Raw genomic sequence first — 18,521 nt, forward strand, 5'->3', positions numbered from 1 at the left:
TCCCTCTTATTTTGATCCTCATTTCTACACCTGACAAAAACCAAAATATCTCAATTCCTCCTGTCAACCTTCTCATCCTGCCAAATCACATTCACCTGCATCCAGCCCAGTTTCACCTCTTTCCCCATTTCATTTCTTTTTATGATCAGAATAGCAAGTATAGTGGAAACTGACAAAACCCCAATCAATCAGATGAACTCCATTCTATTTCTGCTCCTCCAAAGAAGGTAAAGATTAAGACCTATCCTGCTTTTGTTTTTTTTTACTGTATTACTAGTTAACCCACACAGCATATTCTCAGCCCCTGGTGAAGGTCCAGAAGCAAAGGAAACACCTTTTTTGTAACCAGTGTCCTATGACATATAACCATTTGGTTAAGCTTCTTCGAGTTTCTAATTGGTAACTTATGCCAAAACATTTTGATCCCACTGTAATACATTAGAAAATCCTAGCTTTCAGCATCAGTGAGTCCTAGGAGATCCCAACACCCTAGCTTATTACTCAAGCAGAAAAATCATGGTATAAATAGCTACATTGAAAACACCAGCTGTTAACAACCACTTGTATTTGGGACTGCAGTAAATGCCCACAAATGCTTTCATTACCAATCCACTTCAGAAACACATCCTTATTCCCCTTTATCGTGGCCATAAATTGAAATGCATTGTTTCTTACCAGCAGAGGCTGTGAGTAGAGTTCAAGCTGTGCTCTGTAAATTATGTCCTCCAGTACCTCCTGGCCAAGATCCCACTGACCATTATATCTAAAAAGTAAAGAAAGCTATTTATCTTATGAACTCAAACTTGTCCTTTTTCTGCCAAAATGCAGCACTTCAATTATTTGCTTATGTAGAAAGCTCACCGACTGTACGTATACCTCAACCCCTGCACTTCTTTTAAAAGGATAGACAAAACATTTTTTATTAATTTTGTTGGTACAACAAAAAAGCTGTTGTTCCCTGTCACCTCCAAGCAAGACCAAGCTGGACATAATCAGGACAAACTTAAAGAATTAAAAAAAAAAAAATTATAGGATCAAGATGTGAAGGTTAATGCTACTTAGCAGAACTGATTTTCCACCAGAAATGGATTTTGCTACCTTAGAAACTACTGACATTCAAGAGGTCTGCACTTCATCAGGTTATCTTGGCATCCAAGTTCATTACACTTGTGAACAGAAGGTGTCTGGTAGTAATAGAAATTTGTGAAAAGATGAAGCCAGAAGCCTAACTCTCTTCAGCACCTACTGCTGGCCCGCACCACCTAATTCAGTGCTGGCAGACATGTTCAAATTATCAGCTGAGTAAGCAAGTAATGCGAAATATATTAACTGAGTTATAAACTTGCACCATGAGTTTAACCATTTTTTTCCAATCATAAACCAAATAGCTTTTAACTTTTAATTCATATGAAACCAGACATTTCTCTTTATACAAAACCCCCATCCACTTACATGGCATAATAAACACCTGTGAGCAGCTGCACCATGAAGTCAGGGTCTAACACCACTCTACTACAGTGTTCTTTCCAGCATTTCTCATGCTGCCGTGGAAATCCACTCACACACAGCCTGAAAAAACACACCATTGTAACAAAATGTTAACCCCACAAAGACTACAAATGTCCACATCACAGAGATTTTAGTTTATTTTTCAAAATTCATTTTTCAAAATGTAACTGCACAACACGGAACATTCCTACATTGCTCTCCCAACAATTAAAGCAGTTTTGTAACAGTGCCTTGAGATCTAGTGTGCTGGTAATTCAGTGTTACTCCCATCTAGCCACTAACTCCGTTTTCTTCAAATCATACCAGCTTCTAAGGAATGAGGGTGGAAAGATGCCAGGCACCAAGTAGGAGACTCTCCCAAAAATTCAGTAACCAAACCCAACTTTCTTTAAAGGAAAGATTTCAGTGGTACAGAAGAGAAATATGTCACCTCCCATCTAAATTGTGATGCCAATACGCAATCACCTGTTACCTAAACTTGGGTAACACAGATACTGTATTCTTGATACTGCACTGAGAACTGCCCTCAGCTGCCTTCTAAAAAACTTCTGACTCTTGAAAAAAGGCCTGCCTTCCCATATACTGCACAGCACTGAGTCTCTGTAAAAAAACAGAATAATTTATTCATAACTTTAATATCTGAATCTTCAAAGAAGCAACACATGCCAACTAATATATAATAACTGCTGCACTGCTTCAGAAACAGTAACAAAAAAATCCCAAGCCTATAAAATGTTGTCTCTCTTCTCTACCCAAGGAGGGGACCTAATTTTCAGATGCAGGAAAATTCAACATATTTGGCAAATTTAGCGTAGCCTGAACTCAAAATGATGGAAGCATACCAAAAATTCACCGGAAAGAAAACAGACTATAATCTTAACTGGATGTGTGTGTTACTACAGAATGTACGTTGTTAGAAACTAGTCTGATCCTTCTTGATAAAAAAACCCAACTGCATGTAATGCTTTTCTTTCATGGCAGTACTATGCTGAAACAAACAAGCTAAATCAAAAAACATTTCAAGAGATTCTTCTGTTTAGGGGTAGCAGGAGAGAGAATTTATCTAATTTTAGTAAAAAATGCTGGTAAAAACAGGCACATGAGAATATCAGATATAACTGAGCTTTTTTCAGAACAAAAAGCAGGTATCTTTGCCAACCAGATGCTTCTAAGACTATTCAAGTAGAAGGTTATATAAAGGGCATGTATAAGAGTTTGAGAAATCACAGAACTGAATTCTCTAGGAAGTGGAATGTTGTTATCAGATAAAAAGAAAAAAAAAGGAAAAAAGTAAAACCACCACACACAAAACCCCAAACAGACCACTAAAACCCAGAACACCATACAGGCATTCTGTATAAACCATCCTCAGAAGCAAGAAACTAGTATTTGGGAAACAATATAAGAAACTGGTGGTATTCCTCACAGTGTTTTTAAGCTGATCATACTGAAAAATGGTTGAAAGCTATGTAAACCCAAAAAATGAAAACAGCCTGAGTTGCTTCAAATAATTTTCCCCAAACCTGCCTTTTTTTCCTTTACAAATAACAAAGTTACATAACTAGAATGTAAGCCCATGCAGCAGTAAGATGCTCCATATGTTTTATCTGTAGGCAAATGCCTACAAATTTATTGTTAAGTTGCAAGACTGACCAAGAGTTAAATATTTTACATTACTAAATGCAACAAAAATTAACTCTTTTTTTGCTGGATGAATATTTAGAAGTCTAGATGAACCCTGCAAACAACTATTTCAAAGGCAAGTGTCTCACCTGGAACCCATCCTACAGAGCGACTGGTAAGAAGAGGCAGGCATATATACAATAGCAGAATTGTAGCACAGCATAAGAAAGCTCAGCACCTCAAACCTGAAAAGAGACAAGAGCAAAACCTTGCATGGTTTAAATTCTTAATACTTCATCAGAATATAACACAAAAATTGTACAACTTGGTCTCAAAAAAATATCCCACAGGAAAAAGTGTCAGGGGTAAACAAGCTGAACAAGTCAGCAATGCATTCAAAATTATTAGTTTCCCCACAGCTGGCTTTAGACAAAGGCAGTCATACAACAGCAGGGCAATTTTTCTCATCCCTAGTTCTATCTATCCACTTCGCTCCATCCCCCTTTTCCTGTGGAAAAAGCAATCACAGCCTCAGAGCCAAAGCTGAATTTTGTTATACTTCCAGGAAAATTTGAGTTTGCAGACATAAAGCAAAGATATTCCTGGCAGATGCAGAAATAACAGGGAAGTTACTCTCTTCTAAATTAACTAGTAGAAAAACATAGAAAGTTGGAATAAACAATAAAAATACTGTACCTCAAGATTACTAGGACTGTTCCTAGATTTATTTCCAAGCACTTAATGCTGAGAAAAGGACTGAGCAGATAATACATTTGGTCTTCATGTTTAAGGACTTGTCTGCCTAGTGAAGGACCTCTACTGTCAGAACACACCCACCTACCGATTCTGTGCTGTGAAGGTTTCTCTTTGAGGATGAAGATCACTGTAAACTACCCTGATGAGATCATGCTGACATAGAGCTCCTTCAGTTAAAGCCATGGATCCAATAGTAGAGGGCTAGTAGTAGGTGAAGGGAGAAGGATTGGGAGAAGGGAGAAATCAAGTCGTAAGTAAAAGGCCCCCAAAAGCATTAAACCTTCTAAATACCCAAGCCAAAAGACTCATTTGTCTTGTGACCTTTAAAAATGAAGATTATTCCAGAATACAGTGTATCTAAAAACATTACCTGATTTCATTATTATAAACAGCTTCCATGCTTACAGCAATAGAGCAGGTGAGAGCAATTTTCAACTTTGATTCACATATCCATTTACAGTAAATTTATCATAATTGCATAGACTTCTCATATAGCAACAGTAGAGAAAGGAAAAACATGACTCCAAGTTCAAACTTGTATTAAGGAGTTAGAAGAAGGAAGACTACTTTTATACTAACACATAAGAGGCAAAAAAATAGTCGCAACTAAACACAACTAAAATCTGTTCAAAATGGGCACTATCAACAGAGATTCTTCAACATTTACATTTTCTTCTAATGCTACTGAATTAGATTACACTAATTGCAAGCTACTGACATTGAAAACTTACTGCAACAAGATGCATCTAAAAAGGTCTGCTGCATCAAATGGATCCAGTTTTCATTCCTCTAATAGATCCAATTCTAATTTACTACAGCAGCTCTCTTACCTCATGATATATTGAAGGTTTAGATAATGAAGGGATGGTGAAAGATAAAACTTTGTTGTTTCCATCTTTGTCAGCAATTTCCTGCATTAAAAAAGAAACAAAACCAAAAGCCAAACAGATGTAAGGAGATAGGAATTGGAATAATTTTCAACTCTTAGAAGGCATTTAGCAAGTAAGATAGGTGTAGTGATGTAGTAAGACTTAATACACACCCCAAGGTCTATGAACACTTGCAGAATACAAACGAATTTACATATAGCTTTTGTAAGTGAGAAAGACCTATATCACAGACTGTTTTGAAGAATCAGCCTGCAACACCTAGTAAAACCAGCACTGCTCTTTGACCAGCGTGACTTTATCAAAACCAAAAAAGAATAAAAAGGTTTTCTAGATCACCTTTACATTATTATATTTATTTATACTAGAATTGGATAGTAGAGCAAGGATAAACTTTAAGCCCAATGGATACAGGCAAATGAGGGCTGATGAATCACTTGCTGACAATGGGAGTACCTCATAATAAATGCGTCACAGACAGAAGGTGACATCAAGGGGACTGGCAAAGTTTCTTCAGGCATTCTGTCCATAAGAAACACACAGAATGTTTTCTCAAAAGGCTTTCAAAACTGGTCAGATTTTCTAGTTGCTAGGCTACTTGATAAGCAAACACAGCAGTTTTTAAAGCAAACATACTAAGAGCAATTATATAAGACTATACCAAAATGGAGTCTAAAATCCTGCCTTTTCACTTTGTACAGCAAATTTCCAAACAATGAGCTGTAGTCATTCCAGTTTATGTGAAAACTTAGTCCAAGGTAGCACAGTACTTGCAGCAGGCTTTAAGGATCAGAATGGGAGGACAGTTGATAGAATTCAGCAGAACCTGAAAGATTTATCCTTGTCTTCCGCTTTCTAAGAAAATAAACTTCCCTCTTTCAGTCTCAGTGTACGTGCAGAAAAATAGCAACAACTTCAGAAGAAAAAAAAATAAATAAATAATCAAAACAGTGCGAGCCACTGCTGATTTTGAAGTCTTTTTCTTCCTGAATCTCAAGAGAATCAAGAAATCACTGTCTTTCAAAAAGAATATGAATCACCAACAGGACTTTTATAGGAACTGCAAAAGGACCTTTTCTCAAACGGCTAACAAAGACAAACGTGCTACTTCAACCCAGCAAACAGTGCTAAAAAAGCAGCAAGCAGTTTCAGTATTTTTTTCTAGCTGAATAAATCTAAGTTAACTGGATCTTCCAGTTAGAACTGATCTACAGACACATTAAAATATTGTTAAGAATCACAGTTTGACTGTTCTGTGTCTCATGGTACGTAGAAACATAAAACACAGTTTAAAGGAGGGGTTTACTAGGAGTGCCCTAGGGAGTAAACCCTTCCTAGTAGAGGGAAGAGCGATGTTTCAGCACAATATGTTTTTAAGTCCTGGAACACAGAAATTCCCATTAGAGAATGGCTATCTTGGCAGTATTCCTAAATTTATCTAACAGCCTCATAACATTATAACAATAAACATTTCCAAGCTAAGGTAAGGATATAAAAAATTACTTTACATTTAACAGCCAAATGTTATCACCTACAGTTGTGAGGATGGAGGCACGAACCCAGAGGTACATTAATTGCCAGCTGTAGTTTCTCCTTCCCATGATCTCTGACAGTTTGGATACATTCCACCCCCACATACAGTTACATTAACTTATTCTTAAAATAACTTACTTGTTCCACTCAAGACAACTATTTACCTCAAATGTACACAGACATGTACCTAAGCACTAGCATGCACAGTAGTTTCAGCTTCAAATTACGCTTAAAAAAACATACTCAGAGTTAAGAGGGGGGATGGAGGGAAGTGGCACATGAAGATTGACCAAGCATATTGGCCTGATAATCATCTCCATAGAAAGTTGTATTTTTCCACATTAAGGAGGGCTACTTGATTTCCTTACAAACAGAAGTATAAGACAGATCAATAAAGCCCGATAAAGATGATCCTTTTTAGTTAAAATGTCTGCACCCAAAAGATTACCATAAAAATAATAAAAACCCTTGCAAACATGTTCTTACTAAACCTTCATTACACTGTGCTTTTCTGCAGATTAAACATGCTTTCACATAAGCGTATTATAATTTCAAATATATTGTTTCACTAATTTACTTTATTCCTAGTGGTCAGTGACACAAAATCTCAGATCAATGTTTGCCTCATGCATTCCCACTCATCTCACTTACCAAGTTGTAAATGCCAAGCAGCAGTGCTTCAATGCAACCATTACTCTGCCTATCCCTGCTGGCAGTAAGACGCAGATATACCCAGATCAATTCTGGCAAAAACTGCAGTGTGAATCTCTTGAGCCGAACTTCAGAACTACGGTACAGTTCAAACAGCTGGTGACAAACAGGCTCCAGGAGCTGTGGAAAGGCAAAAAGGCTAATGACTTTACTGTTAGGCTTCTCTAACAAGGGAGAATGAAACAGAAAATATAGGGGCTATATCATATAGCTACTGCAGCCAGTAAAAAAGATGCTCCTTGATAACAAGTGAATGAACCAAAATGATATCTGCATTCCTTTAAAGAAAATCTGTAAGGACAGACCCAAGGTGCACTGGTATGCAGTACTGGGAAATGTGGTCTTACTACAAACACTACAATCTTGTACTTTGAGAACATCATTCCTCAGTATGAGACTTATTTTGCATACATGTACTAATTTAAGACATGTGACAGACACGCAGCTTGAACTACGTGCACCACAAAACTTTTATGGTGCTGTTATAATGTTTCTAGAAGTACAAAGGTTAAAGATCAGCTGGTTTTAGTACAAGAATCAAATAAGGCCCTTATTGAGTCAGTATGATATAAGCACAAGAAAATCCCTGCTATTTTAAGAGTCTATAATGACAAACTATTAGTTAAGCATCCATAAAACGTAAAGGGGGGGGGTGGCGACTGAGGGAATTCAGCATCCAGAAAGATGGGGGCATCCATGTAACCTAAAGCATCTATGTTAATATAGAAGAATTACATAGAAAATAGAGGCCAGAATCTCAACTAAGTGTTCTGTTCTTTATAACTATATATGCTTTATGCAGCTCTCATATACATATACAGAACCATAGAATAGTTAGGGTTGGAAAGGACCTCAAGATCATCTAGTTCCAAACCCTTCTTCCACAGGCAGGGACACCACACACTAGACCGTGTCACCCAAGACTCCATCCAACGTGGCCTTCAACACCGCCAGGGATGGAGTATTTATCACTTCTTTGGGCAACCTGTTCCAGTGCCTTACCATGTTAATATTAAAATTAAATTACATATATCATTTTTAGAGCAATGCTCTTTCCATAATTTGTCTATTCATCAAAATTTTAGTAACCAGAATTTCCTGTAGATTCCACTGTCACTCTTCTGTTATGCTGTATGAAGATGTACTTCTGCAGTTTGTTGTGAACCATCCATCCCCTCAGAAAAAAACACTTTGAAGAAGTCCCTTGCTATCAGCAGAGGGACAGACTTTTTTTACAGATGATTAGTTTCAATGTTTGGTATACGTGCAATGCCGTAAATCTGTATGACTGTGCAACTTCACATACACGTATGTAGACTTACATGTTACTCTCGCATATTAAACATACAGAACATCAATCTGACAGATTTTTCTATCAAAATAGCCGCCTTAACAGGGCATCACCCAGGAAAGGGTGACTGCATTAGGTCTGTTTCTAACACAGTATTCTTGTCAGTGAAGCATGCCATTTTAAACCACTGATTACATAAGCCATAACATGACATCTAGAATAAAACTTTGCTCTCAGACAGATCTCCTATTATACAAGGCTCAGGGTATAAGTACCTTGTGTAACAAGGCTTCTGATTAACAGCCTAGTTACTCTTAGCTAGAAGCCTGCTTTTACAACTGAAGCAATGGGAGACTCACACATGAGAGGGAAGGAAGAAAGGTGATACTGACAGTGTTGATACAGAATGAGAGAAGTCCAGTCATCTGAAGCACAAAATTTTTTACAAGCCATATATATAAAATACCTTTCCACTTAATTTTTGTTTTGGGATCTACACTAAATTAGAAGCCCATAATTTTTTTATTGCAATCATTTTAGTAAAATGATGCTAGGGTTTTCTCTATCAAGTAGAGTGTGTATTTCATACCTACATAGCACTTTCCATTCAAGAGATGCATAAGTATATTCTTTCTTAATATTTACTTAGTAGAAATTCCTATCTAGAAGTGACACTATTAAAACTGTTATAGTAAATGTTCAAATCCTCAGAGACAGAACTCTATCTTTCCTTTATGAAAGGCCCAGCACATTTTAGATGTTCAAATAAAAATAAAAATAAAATGGTTAATGAATAATTCAGAGATCACTGAATGCATTTGTAGGTTTTCTTTTAAAGAAAATAAAAGCAAGAAGCTAGTTTAAAGAAGTAGAAACCTATGGAAATAACAGATACAAAAATATTTGCAAAGAGATAACAGGTGCAAGAAAAGCTAAACAAATATTACCAGAAACCAGACATATACAGCAGCATTGCTATAAATGGTGCTTCTATTAGATTAGAGATGACAGCAGCCCAAAGCTGTTTCCTTTTGAAGTTAGCCATTAAAAACAGCGGAAGAGAATAATTTAATTTTTGCTAAAGTCAGATGAGACTCAACCAGAGCAGTTACTGAGTTTATTCTACGTTCTTTCAAACAAATATTTTATAATTTTTTTTCAATAAAAATAGCGAAACCATACTCCCTAGAAAGATACCAGCAATATCCAGTCACTGGTGCTGCAAGCATGTAAATACTCCTCATTTCTCACAGTAATCATTTTAGTTGTGCAGAAGGTTTAACAACTGAAAATTACTTAGATGAAAACCTGAAAGTTGTCTGTAGCAACTACTATAGCACTTTTGGTACATTCAGAGCTTTAAGTCCACAAGAAAAAGCTGCCATCCTAAAAAAAATGCTACAATGGAAAAGGCACAAACACCCAAGTTTATCTTGTCAAATTATAGTATGATCATCTCCCACCTGGAAACACAAAACTTGACACTGTAAGAAAGAACAAATATTTTCCTTGCATCCTAGTTACCTGGCTTTTCAGAGAACCAGCCTCTTCCAATTAATTTTCTCTGAATATAAATAATGAGAAGACACTGGATAAACAGAGGAAACAGAGCTTCTGTCACCAGTATTGGGTGTATACATGAACTAGCACATGCTTTTTTAACCAAGGAGATCTTTCAGTCCAAAGTCAAAGGAAACCGAGTAGTAACACAGCAGTCAGCCAAAGAATCCCAAGTAAAATGTCTCTTATAACCGTACACCTGATGAATAGCTTTAGTTTGGTTTAATTTGCAAGTTTGCCATATTTTAAGAGCCATCTCTTGAAGTTAAATATGATGTATTATAAAATTTACAACAAAGATTTGAAACGCTTGCCTTTCTGATGAATTCAATAGTGGTAGAAAATAATGTGCTCATTTTAGGCGTAACTAAAACATAATGGGTGAAATTAGTTATTTGAAGAGTCAGGGAAGTGCTTGGCATTGCAAAAGTGATCCCATTTTGTTTCAAGACTAAGTTTTCCTGGTTAAATTTAAATAGCCCCACATGAATATTAAATGCTTAAATTACAGTACTTTATTAACTTAAAATCCACACAGCATTTAGGTCTACAATAATAAAGCAACTCCAAAAATTTAAAATATCTGAAAAAAAGCCAACAACCCAATACTTCAACAGTACTTTACTTTAAAATTCAAATGTTATGCAAAAATCAATACATTATTCAGTTAAATAAGCTGTTTATGAGCAAGATCACGCTCTACTCTTTATGTAACTTTCTGTTTCAGTCAGTATCTTCTCCATATTCAAGAAAGTCAGGGAATTTCCTAAAATGTTAACTGTAACAACTGTACTGAACCTGACAGTATGCTTGCTTCCATTTGATAGCTCTCAAACTGGTAGACAGCTGTCAAAAAAGACAAAAACCTTGGTCACATGTTTTGGTTCCTAGAGCATTCTGGTTCCATGTTAAATTAATACTACTAGTCCTAAAACAAAATTGGGTGACTGCAGAAAAACTCATGTTTGCCATAAACAATTTGCCCCTTCCAGAAAATTTAAAAAATGGGTCCTTTATGATTAAGCTGTACTGAAGAAATTCCTTGTCCAACAAGTTTAAGAATCCAGCAAGTACATTTTTAGCATAGTCTACCCATAAGCTTAATGTTCATAAGTAATCAGTTATCCTTCTAAAAAAATGCCCTATAAGTGTATTTTTAAAAAATCCCTCACTTAAAGCCAAGTATCGCCACAGAATTATGCAAAATAGTGAGTTTATTGTTGTTATACTCCTTGTAAGCAAATAAATTTGGAAGAGGTGCAACAAAGAAATAATTCCTTAACAAGCAGAACCTGAAATTTATCACCTGTGAGTCTGGGATTGCTTATCTTACACCTGGTATCAGAACCAGGCCCAAACAACAACAGCAGTTCCAAAGAGCAATACATGACAAGCAGCATGCAATACCCTGAGGCTACTGTTCCACCCTCAAGAAGATACTCTTTTTGCAAATCTGGGTCGGGCTTTTTTTCCATCATTAAAAAAAACTACTCCAATGCTTATTCTCAAAGCAAATGAAAGCTTTTACATTTTCAGAAGTATACACACACAATTATACATATACACACCAAAAGACAACAGGAACAATGGTGGCTTCAGGTTGGAAAGAGAATTCTTCAATACCAAGAAAAAGGTCACAATGCAAGTAATTTGTACCACTGAAATCAAGTTGACAGCTATGAAGCTTGCTGGTTTGTTTTTCTGTATCGCATAAGCATTATGCAATCTCCTTTAAGCTCAATCAAGCATTCAGCTTCCAGAAGCAGCCAAACTGTGCTTAGAAGAATAAAGAACTTCCTTACTATGTACACTTGCCATTTAATTTATAAATATACAGGAGATCACAGATGATAAATAAAATGTTTTGAAGCATTTTATCTGAAGCAGAGAACAGCACACTTGCACAATTTTTTCAGAAGTTGTATTTCACACAATTTCCCAGAAATGCTCATAGCAGAAACCAATGGAACAGAAAGCTCAGTTTAATGCCATTTGCAAAATGAATTACATACAAGGGTAAGCTAAATTTTCATTGTGTATATTTATATTTTGGGTCCCAGTTCTGCTCTTGTTTACAGCAGTGTAAAACCAAATTACACAAACATGATACTATGATAAGCAAAAGATGATCTGGTTATTTTAATAGGATTTGATAAATTCATTCCATCTTCCACTGTAATAAGCCACCAGGTGAAAGCACACTGATCTTACTGAGTTTCACTGTAAGGCCTAGTTTTCTCTGTTATGACTGAAAGGCATTTTATGGGAGAAAAAAATAAACCTCACAGTGTAACAGTCAGCTGTGCAAGTAAAAACTAGCAGACAGCATAAACTGTATTTCTGGGAGCAGATGAGGGTCTGTTTTACCAGAAAGTCATTAAAGTAACTGTCAAAAAAACAAGAAAGTAAAAAGAGGAGCAATACCTGTGTTAAACTATATTAGGAAGAATTGAAGTATCTTATTCTTTATCTCCATTTCTCAATTACTTTAATTTTAGTTTCAGAGGTAAAGATATAAGTATGTGAACAAAAAATGTTTTTTTAATGTCTCATACCTCATTATTTGGGTCTTGAATGACCTTATAAAGAGCTGGTACCAGTGTTTTTTTTCGGTGCAATGTAGCTGCATAGCTGGAAATTTGTGTTTCAGGTAACACCTAAAGAAAAAAAAAACAAAAAAACGTTACCCAGATAAATCAATGCTTCCAAGCATTAAAGACCTCCACAATGGATTTAGTCTCATCCCAATATTCAGAAGAAGTTCCTTAAGTTCAGTAAATGTTCATTCACCACAAGTTCTTCTCCACACAAACAGAATTTGGGGTCACACACCAATTTTCAGAGTTAAATCCAAAAGCAGTTTCACATTTAACTTTCACAAAACCATTAGCACCAACTTAATATACACACTCTCCTTCTTGCTATTCTGTATTTAAAAGGCACTTTTCAAAGTCTTTATCAAATTAACATGAATTGTTTAAGAGGTGTGGATAATCTAGAATGTGCATGGACAGCCTCAAGTCCCACCAAGCAACCACATCTGTTGATTTTGCATCCTTGGCACCTCAGCAAATTTTCAACAGCATGTAACGACTTACTCTGTGAAGAATTATTCATTCTTAATTTAAGTAAGAGATTAATCTCATATCAGTCATGAAATATGTTTATACATTATCCTGTATTTCATTGAGTAATTATCAATATGCAAGACATCTTAAAAAAATCATGGAATCATAGAATAGTTAGGGTTGGAAAGGACCTTAAGATCATCTAGTTCCAACCCCCCTGCTGTGGGCCGGGACACCTTACGCTATAGCATATCACCCAAGGCCTCGTCCAGCCTGGTCTTGAACACTGCCAGGAATGGAGCATTCACAACCTCCCTGGGCAACCTATTCCTGTACCTCACCACCCCAACAAGAATTTCCTTCTTAATATCCAATCTAAACTTCCCCTGTTTAAGATTTAACCCGTTACCCCTTGTCCTATATCAGTACAGTTCCTAATGAAGAGTCCCTTCTCAGCATCCCTATAGGCCCCCTTCAGATACTGGAAGGCTGCTATGAGGTCTCCAAGCAGCCTTCTCTTCTTCAGGCTGAACAGCCCCAACTTCCTCAGCCTGTCTTCATATGGGAGATGCTCCAGTCGCCTCATCATCCTCATGGCCCTTCTCTGGACTTGTTCCAACAGTTCCATGTCCTTTTTATGTTGAGGACACCAGAACTGCACACAATACTCCAGCTGAGGTCTCACAAGAGCAGAGTAGAGGGGCAGGATCACCTCCTTCGACCTCCTGGTCACACTCCTTTTGATGCAGCCCAAGATACGGTTGGCTTTCTGGGCTGCAAGTGCACACTGAAGCCGGCTCATGTTCATTTTCTCATCAACCAACTCCCCCAAGTCCTTCTCCTCAGGGCTGCTCTGAATCTCTTCTCTGCCCAACCTGTAGCTGTCCCTGGGATTGCTCCAACCCAGGCACAGGACCTTGCACTTGGCATGGTTAAACTTCATGAGGTTGGCATCAGCCCACCTCACAAGTGTGTCAAGGTCCCTCTGGATGGCATTCCTTCCCTCCAGGGTATCAACCGAACCACACAGCTTGGTGTCATCGGCAAACTTGCTGAGGGCGCACTCAATCCCACTGTCCATGTCAGCGATAAAGATGTTGAACAAGACCGGTCCCAACACCGATCCCTGAGGGACACCACTCGTTACTGGTCTCCAGCTGGACATTGAGCCATTGACCACAACTCTTTGCATGCAGCCATGCAGCCAGTTCTTTATCCACCGAGTGGTCCATCCATCAAATTGATGTCTCTCCAATTTAGAGACAAGGATGTCTTGTGGGACAGTGTCGAACGCTTTACACAAGTCCAGGTAGATGATATCAACTGCTCTACCCCTGTTCATCAGTTCTGTAGCCCCATCATAGAAGGCCACCAAATTGGTCAGGCAGGATTTCCCCTTAGTGAAGCCATGCTGGCTGTCACCAAGCACCTTGTTGATTTTCAGGTGCCTTAGCATGCCTTCCAGGAGAATCTGCTCCAAGATTTTGCCAAGCACAGAGGTGAGACTGACTGGTCTGTAATTCCCCAGGTCATCCATTTTCCCCTTCTTGAAAATGGGGGTTATATTTCCCTTTTTCCAGTCATCGGGAACTTCACCTGACTGCCATGACTTCTCAAATATGATGGCCGGCGGCTTCGCAACTTTATTTGCCAGCTCCTTCAGGACCCGCGGATGGATCTCATCAGGTCCCATGGACTTGTGCATGTTCAGGTTCTTAAGATGGTCTCGAACCAGTTCCTCTCCTACAGTGGGCCTAAGGTCTTCATTCTCGCAGTCCCTGCATTTGCCTTCTGAGACTTGGGTGGTGTGGTCAGCTCATTTGCCAGGGAAGACTGAGACAAAGAACTCATTCAGAACCTCAGCCTTCTCCAAATCCTGTGTAGCCAGTTCTCCTGAGAGCTTCCTGAGGGGGCCTACATTCTCCCTAGTCTGTTTTTTATTTGCTATGTACTTGTGGAATCCCTTCCTGTTATCTTTAATACCTCTAGCTAAGTTTAATTCTAACGGGGCCTTAGAAAATACTTCACATTCTTCATGAAAACATAATTTTATGTAGACCATACAAAAAAGAAACAAAAACACAAAAACCCACAAACAAACAAAAAACCAAACCAAACAAAAAACCCAGCAGGGAAATATTTTTCTTTAATATTTTTTTTAAACTCCAAACATTTCTACTGTTTTTAGTTTTGGGTGTGGGGTTTTTTTTTTGGTTTGGTGGGCTTTTCTGGTTGGTTGATTGGGGTGTTTTTTAATGGAAAAGTTGCGCAATTAGAAATTCAGGCAAGATTATCCAGCTGGCAGTTAAATTCTATAGGCTTGATCTATACAGAAATATATGCTTTTAAAACAGCCACATAGTTACAGCAACATTCTGCTCTACAACAATAAAAATAAATTTGTTTATTATGTACCAGCTGACTAATTTACACAGACCCTTCCATGCTTTAAGCATTGTAAGTTGAAAGAGCAAGATACTTAAAGTGTTACTCAATGGATATTAAGAAAACAAAACAAAAAACAGTGTTTAGTGGCATAAAGTCAATGCTGTAACTATCATTCATCTCCGCTGACCTTGAATTCTGACAGCCATTCTTCCACAACACCTCGTTCTGATCCCAGCATTTTCTTACTACTTTTGCTTTTCTCTTACCTTTTGAACAGAAAAAAAAAAGAAATTAAAGAGTTCTAGCAGCAAAACTTAGTTTTGTAAACTCCTACACCAATGAAAAGTTGTTAACATATTTCCAACAGAATTATATAACATTAAACAGGAAAAGTTGCATTTTGGACAACTGGTCCCATTTTCTAACAATGATTAAACTCAGAGTTTTAGTCAAAAGTATTGCGCATTAATGGGGGAGGAAGAAAAAGAAGGATTGAGTGCTTCAGGCCAAAATACACATTATTTAAGACAAACACATCATCCCATTCTTGCTTCCTTACCAAATATACTACAAAGAAAAGACAAAGTAAAGAGCATTATGGAACAAATCATGTGAGACATTATAATGACAATTCTAGATACAGACTGTAGTAAAGAATTTTCTTAAAACCAGTTATTAGAAATCCTAACAGCAGAATTTTACTCCTTAAACCTCATTCCTACAGAATTTGGAGCTTCCCATTAAACAGCAAGATTTAATTCTTCTAAAAGCATGCTGGAATTCTCAGAAACTAAAACACAGGAAACTTGCAAGGACAACTGCTGTTACTATTTTCTATTTCATACACAAGTCATTCTAACATCTTTCAATTTCCCATAGATTTAATTCTCAAGGCAATAGCAAGAATTTTACAATACAAGGCATCACCGGACACTTTTGCTTGATGTTTAAATAAGTCTAAACAACAACTGTCATTTTATCTCTCTGCTTGTTTTGAGAAAAGGTTGACAATGCCTGGAAGTCAGTAGGGTCCCAGAAAATTTTCATCTTAGGAAGTGAAATGAAGCTATAGCCTAAACCTAGAGACTAAAATATAATAGTGACCTGAAAAGGAATAAATTGAGGAGACAGTAAAATATAAGATCAGTTTGAAGCCATACTAGACATATGAAGTGGTGATTCTGACTTAAGGTTTCATCAAAAGTTTATTTTTGAGAGGACCTGAAGGTTAACAGCTGCCTGAACAGAAACAAGAAAGAGAAAATCCCTGAAGGGACACCGCATTTTAAGAGATACTATGGTATATCGCTGTTGGTGATATTGCTATATAACAATAATATGCCACAAAGCTGTCACACAGTCATGTATCTTCACTATATTTTTCCTAAAAATTACAAATGTTCATCAGCTTCAAAGCCTGCTTCTTTTAATAAATATTTTTTCCTTCAATACAAATTTTTCTGACATTCCTAACCTGAGATAGGGAAAAGAAACACTTCCACAGCCATATAACAAGATGAAGACTGCTATAATCATGTTTAATTCCATAAACATTTGTTTATCAACTTCATACAAGTAATGTAAAGAACATATTAAGTGCTACTATTTGTAGAATTTATTGTAAAATTTATAGGAAAAAGGCAGGTAAACATGAAGTGAATTATTTACTTTCTACAGTTTTCTTTTAAATTGTATTCTGAAAATTTAGGCTCAAGCAAAAATTACTGGTTTGATATAAAAATTACATCGTGGAAGTCCTATGATAAATGGCCTTTAAATAGCCAGACTACATGACTGGAATCGCTTGTTCTGGTCTCAGAACATACATGCTTTGATTTTTGAAAAGATTTGTATTTAAAAATAGAGAGGTATTCAGTAAATGGAAAGTGAAGTAAGATATAAAAAAATTATTAGAAAGCTGCAAGTTCAATGTTAACAACCTTGTATGAACAGGGCTACATGCAGCATCTCACATGGCCCTTGACAGCAAGTCATTCAGAGAACACAAACTCCTGTGGGTAAGGAACTGCTTCACATTACTAAAGCACGGTTAAATATCCTGAAAGATACCAAATTCAGAAAGAACATTAATTTAAATTCAAGTGACACTTGGGGGACTTACTGCAGCAGAAGTGCTGAGAAATCATTCAATAAAATAACACCACAAAACTAAGTAGATTTCTGCAAAGGTTTCCCAAGACATCCTTTTCAATAGATAGGGAAACAGATACGAGTCATCAAAATGAGGCATGGATTTAATTTAATTTAAACCACACAGGACATGGTACAGAAGAAGCTGAGATTTAGTTCATTTTGCTTGGGGGCAAAAAAAAAAAATTCTACAGAAAGTGCAACATTCAATTTTACCTCTTTTAAGAAGTCAGTTTTCTAAAGGAGGAAGAGGAGGAGGAATGCAGCAGTTTTTCAACCTGGGATACATTTGTCAAGTCTTCAAGTACTGCCTTGTTTTCTGAAAGGTAAAAAGAAACTCTGATGATCACAAATAAGGAGAAATATAGTAAAGCAACAATAATGCATATATTTTTTGATCTTAAAAACTGAAGTTCATCAAATTCATTAAAGCATATGCAGGTCCATCTGTAAGAAAGGAAGTTGCAGTGAAAAAGAAGAAAAAAAACACAAAACAAACAAACAACAACAAAAAAAACCCCACACAAACCACAACAAACCCACACAAAAAAACACAGACAATAAAACCACTCATCATTTCAGCAGAAAGGGGGAACTGCCCTCATCTAAAAATACAACTGTCACCTATGCGGAAAACCCATTTGAGGTGCACAGTACTACAAGCACACTAGAAAGGAAAACTGAAGCACTAGGTCTTAAGAAGAACAGTGCAAGAAAGATGAAAGAAAAGAGTAATATTTTTATAAAATGTGAGTTGAACCAATACCCTGACTTTGGAGAACAAATTCCTCTTAACTGGAATATATTGAAGACTATTCCTTACTATCATTTTCTTAATACCTATTCCTTACAAAACCAAAATTTCAATGTCATTGCAAAAATCATGTATTACACTAAAGAGTTCACCTTTCACTGAACAATTCCCTCATGCTGAGCATGAGGTAAACACCACACAAATGACCCCAATCTAGGTAAGTTAGAGGATTTCAGTATATGGAGACCTGTAATAGGAAACTGAAGTACATGAACAATTGGTGTATTCCA

The 18,521-nt window shown here is 36.9% G+C and overlaps 1 protein-coding gene across 4 annotated transcripts in view; it reads right to left on the bottom strand.

Annotated features, from left to right (window-relative positions):
* The window catches only part of LOC130604869 (hyccin 2), a 54,460-nt gene extending 36,640 nt beyond the window's left edge, over positions 1 to 17,820 (bottom strand). Inside the window, exons 1-9 of one of the 4 annotated variants that reach the window (XM_057419809.1) lie at positions 17,694 to 17,820; positions 15,514 to 15,592; positions 12,426 to 12,527; positions 6,960 to 7,139; positions 4,719 to 4,799; positions 3,974 to 4,089; positions 3,282 to 3,377; positions 1,453 to 1,569; positions 676 to 763 (exon numbers count right to left, since the gene is read on the bottom strand). In XM_057419809.1, coding sequence (XP_057275792.1) covers positions 676 to 763; positions 1,453 to 1,569; positions 3,282 to 3,377; positions 3,974 to 4,089; positions 4,719 to 4,799; positions 6,960 to 7,139; positions 12,426 to 12,527; positions 15,514 to 15,564 — 831 coding nt within the window. In that variant the 5' untranslated portion in view covers positions 15,565 to 15,592; positions 17,694 to 17,820. Of the gene's footprint in view, positions 1 to 675; positions 764 to 1,452; positions 1,570 to 3,281; positions 3,378 to 3,973; positions 4,090 to 4,718; positions 4,800 to 6,959; positions 7,140 to 12,425; positions 12,528 to 15,513; positions 15,593 to 17,071; positions 17,147 to 17,693 lie in introns of those variants that run through there. The other 3 variants (XM_057419805.1, XM_057419808.1, XM_057419806.1) reach the window with 3 other exon arrangements.
* Positions 17,821 to 18,521: the final 701 nt, after the last annotated feature.

The sequence above is a fragment of the Pezoporus wallicus genome, unplaced genomic scaffold (assembly GCF_028554395.1).
Source record: "Pezoporus wallicus isolate ANWC-B61680 ecotype Strahan unplaced genomic scaffold, APGP_CSIRO_Pwel_v1 contig_4710, whole genome shotgun sequence".
Taxonomy (NCBI): domain Eukaryota; kingdom Metazoa; phylum Chordata; class Aves; order Psittaciformes; family Psittacidae; genus Pezoporus; species Pezoporus wallicus.